Source organism: Meriones unguiculatus, chromosome 19 (assembly GCF_030254825.1).
Source record: "Meriones unguiculatus strain TT.TT164.6M chromosome 19, Bangor_MerUng_6.1, whole genome shotgun sequence".
Taxonomy (NCBI): domain Eukaryota; kingdom Metazoa; phylum Chordata; class Mammalia; order Rodentia; family Muridae; genus Meriones; species Meriones unguiculatus.
The window spans coordinates 50,339,350-50,341,746 of record NC_083366.1 but is presented as its reverse complement, the minus strand read 5'-3'; the positions used below and the strand labels follow the sequence as shown (position 1 = coordinate 50,341,746).

The following is a 2,397-nucleotide window of genomic DNA, read 5'->3' as shown; positions in this document are numbered from 1 at the left end:
AAGCTATTGAGTAGTTTGTATACGTGATCCTAAAGACAACCTGAACCTAAGACCACCAATGTTGTGCAAATTCTTGGTCTCGGGCTGGCACGAGAACTCAGTGCCAGGAACAAAGTACAGAGTCCAGAGATGCTTGGTCTTTGACGTAAAAGGAGATAACCTAAACACTCTGTGAGAGATGTGTCGTATTTTGCATGTTTTTAAACGAAAATTATCACAACGCTCAACAACGACTTAAATATGAAAACGTAATAGTGCCACGTGGATGTGCAGTTTTGGAAGAAGAGAAATCCGTGATACTGATCTTATAGGTTATTTACCAGTTTTCTGGCCTCTGCCAAACCACCGACTGATCCTGACAGAGTCACGTGCAGGTCCACCCTAGTCCTGACATTTCAGAGCCAGATCGTAGAAATTCTTTAAGCAACCGGGCCCACAAAAATTACAGCGGGCATGTACTGAGTGCCAACTGTTTACAAGTGCTCGCTCCTCACTTGGACTTTATGGGGTGATGCTTCCTTGAGCAGGTGGGGAAACTGAGTCATGGAGCACAATGATCTCCCCACTACTACACAGAAAGGAAGACAATGAGTAAGAGGATTAAAACCAGTCTGTCGGCCGGCCAAGTCGATACGCGCTTTGTCACACAGAGAACAACGGGAAGACCAATCAGAAATACGAAAAACACCGCAGAACAACGCCGGCAACAGAACCAACACGTCCGATTCACGGGGACCCTCTCTGTATTTATTGAATTTCGGTAAAAGGAGAGTTAAGGCTACCCGACTGGGGCTCGGCATCACCGGATGGTGTACCTGTCCCACTTCTTCTCGGGGTCGTAGGGCTCCCAGCGGCTGGCGGGGAAGATGTGCTTGTTCTTCTCGTACCAGCTGCGCAGAACCACCTTGCCCGCGTGCGACTCGTCTTTCTCCATCGTGGCGTCGCTCAGCAGCCGCACGTCGTCGTGCACGTCGAAGCTGAAGAGCGGCCCGCTCTTGCCCCGCGCCTTGGCCACGATGAAGTCGTAGAAGGTGTGGTAGTGCGGCAGGATGAGGTCCTCCTTGACGTACATGAGCTGCTCCACGCCCGCGGCGCGCAGCTCCCGGAAGTCCCTGCGCAGCCCCTGCAGCGCCCGCTTCAGGAACTGCTGCACCGTGCTGCCCTTGCGCATGCGCACCGTGCGCCGGTGGCCCGAGCCGTCCCAGTAGCTGAAGGTGATCTCCACCTCCTCGCCCTTCACCTTCTCGCGCTTCGCCTCCCACTCCTGCCGCAGCTCCTCGCGCAGCCGGTTCTCCTCCTCCTCCCGCTCGCGGTCGGGCAGGAAGCTCGTGTCCACGTCGGGGTTCTTGCCCAAGTTCTTCTTGGCACCACCGCTGTGGGCCTCAGCGCCTTCAGTCCGCCGCTCATCCTCTTGGTCGCCGTCGTCTTCCTCGTCCAGCGTGAAGGACAGGTTGGAGATCTTGCGCTTGCGCTCGCGCCTGCGCTCCTTCTCGCGCAGCATCTCCAGCTGCAGCCGGCGCTGCTCCAGCTGCTCCCTCTTGGCCAGCTGCATCTCCCGCTCCTTCAGCAGGGCCTCCTGCTTGGCCTTCATGTCATTCAGGGTCACCAGGCCCACCGTGCTGGACTTCAGCTCGGCCTCCACGGCGTCGTAGTGGGCCGAGAACTTCTTGTCCACTTTTGACTTGATGATGGTCTCCTCTGCGATGCGCTGCTTCAGCACCTCCATCTGCTCCTTCTGCTTCTCGCGCTTCTTGATCAGGTGCATGGCCCGGCCGGCCTCCCGCATGGTGCCCTTGTACTGCGCCATGCCTGTAGCTCAGCACCGCCCTTACGGCCTGCCCAGTCCCTCTTTCTGGTAGTCTTCCTGGTCTGTAGCTAGGAGCAAACAAACAACGAAACAGAATGCTTGAGAATTGAGCTGTCACAGCAGCTTCATTAATGATCCACACCCGAGCCTTGTATGATAGAACTTACTGTTTGACGGTTCTGTTTCTAGGGTGAACCAGTGTGGTAACTACCAACCACATAAGGCTCTTGCATATTTCAAGTGCAACTACTGTCACCAAGGTAGTGATTTTACTTCAAACTGAGATAGCCTTGTCTGACTACTGAGTCAGTGCAGGGTGGGTTTTGAGGGGCTTGCATGTGGGGGTTGGAATACAGAGCAAACATGCCGCCCCCGTGTCTGCTCAAGCACAGCCGTACAAGAACAAAGCAACGAGCGAGCCCAGGCCTGGGTTGCTGAGTACTAGAGGAAAACTATCTCCTGATGAGGGAGCTGAGCCTTGAGAGATAGCACCTGCCTTTGTTGGACCCCACACCTTCATGACAGAAACAAGGAAAGAAAATGAGTCCTTGGGAGCTTTTCCTAATGCACCTCCCCGGAGAGTGCGGATG

General features: G+C 54.9%; 1 protein-coding gene across 1 annotated transcript; it reads right to left on the bottom strand.

Moving 5' to 3' along the window:
• Positions 1-721: 721 nt before the first annotated feature.
• On the bottom strand, positions 722-1,872 carry Fam50b (family with sequence similarity 50 member B). Its single transcript, XM_021652577.2, has one exon. It carries the CDS (start codon positions 1,805-1,807, stop codon positions 800-802), a length of 1,008 nt encoding a protein of 335 aa, XP_021508252.1. The 5' UTR covers positions 1,808-1,872; the 3' UTR covers positions 722-799.
• Positions 1,873-2,397: the final 525 nt, after the last annotated feature.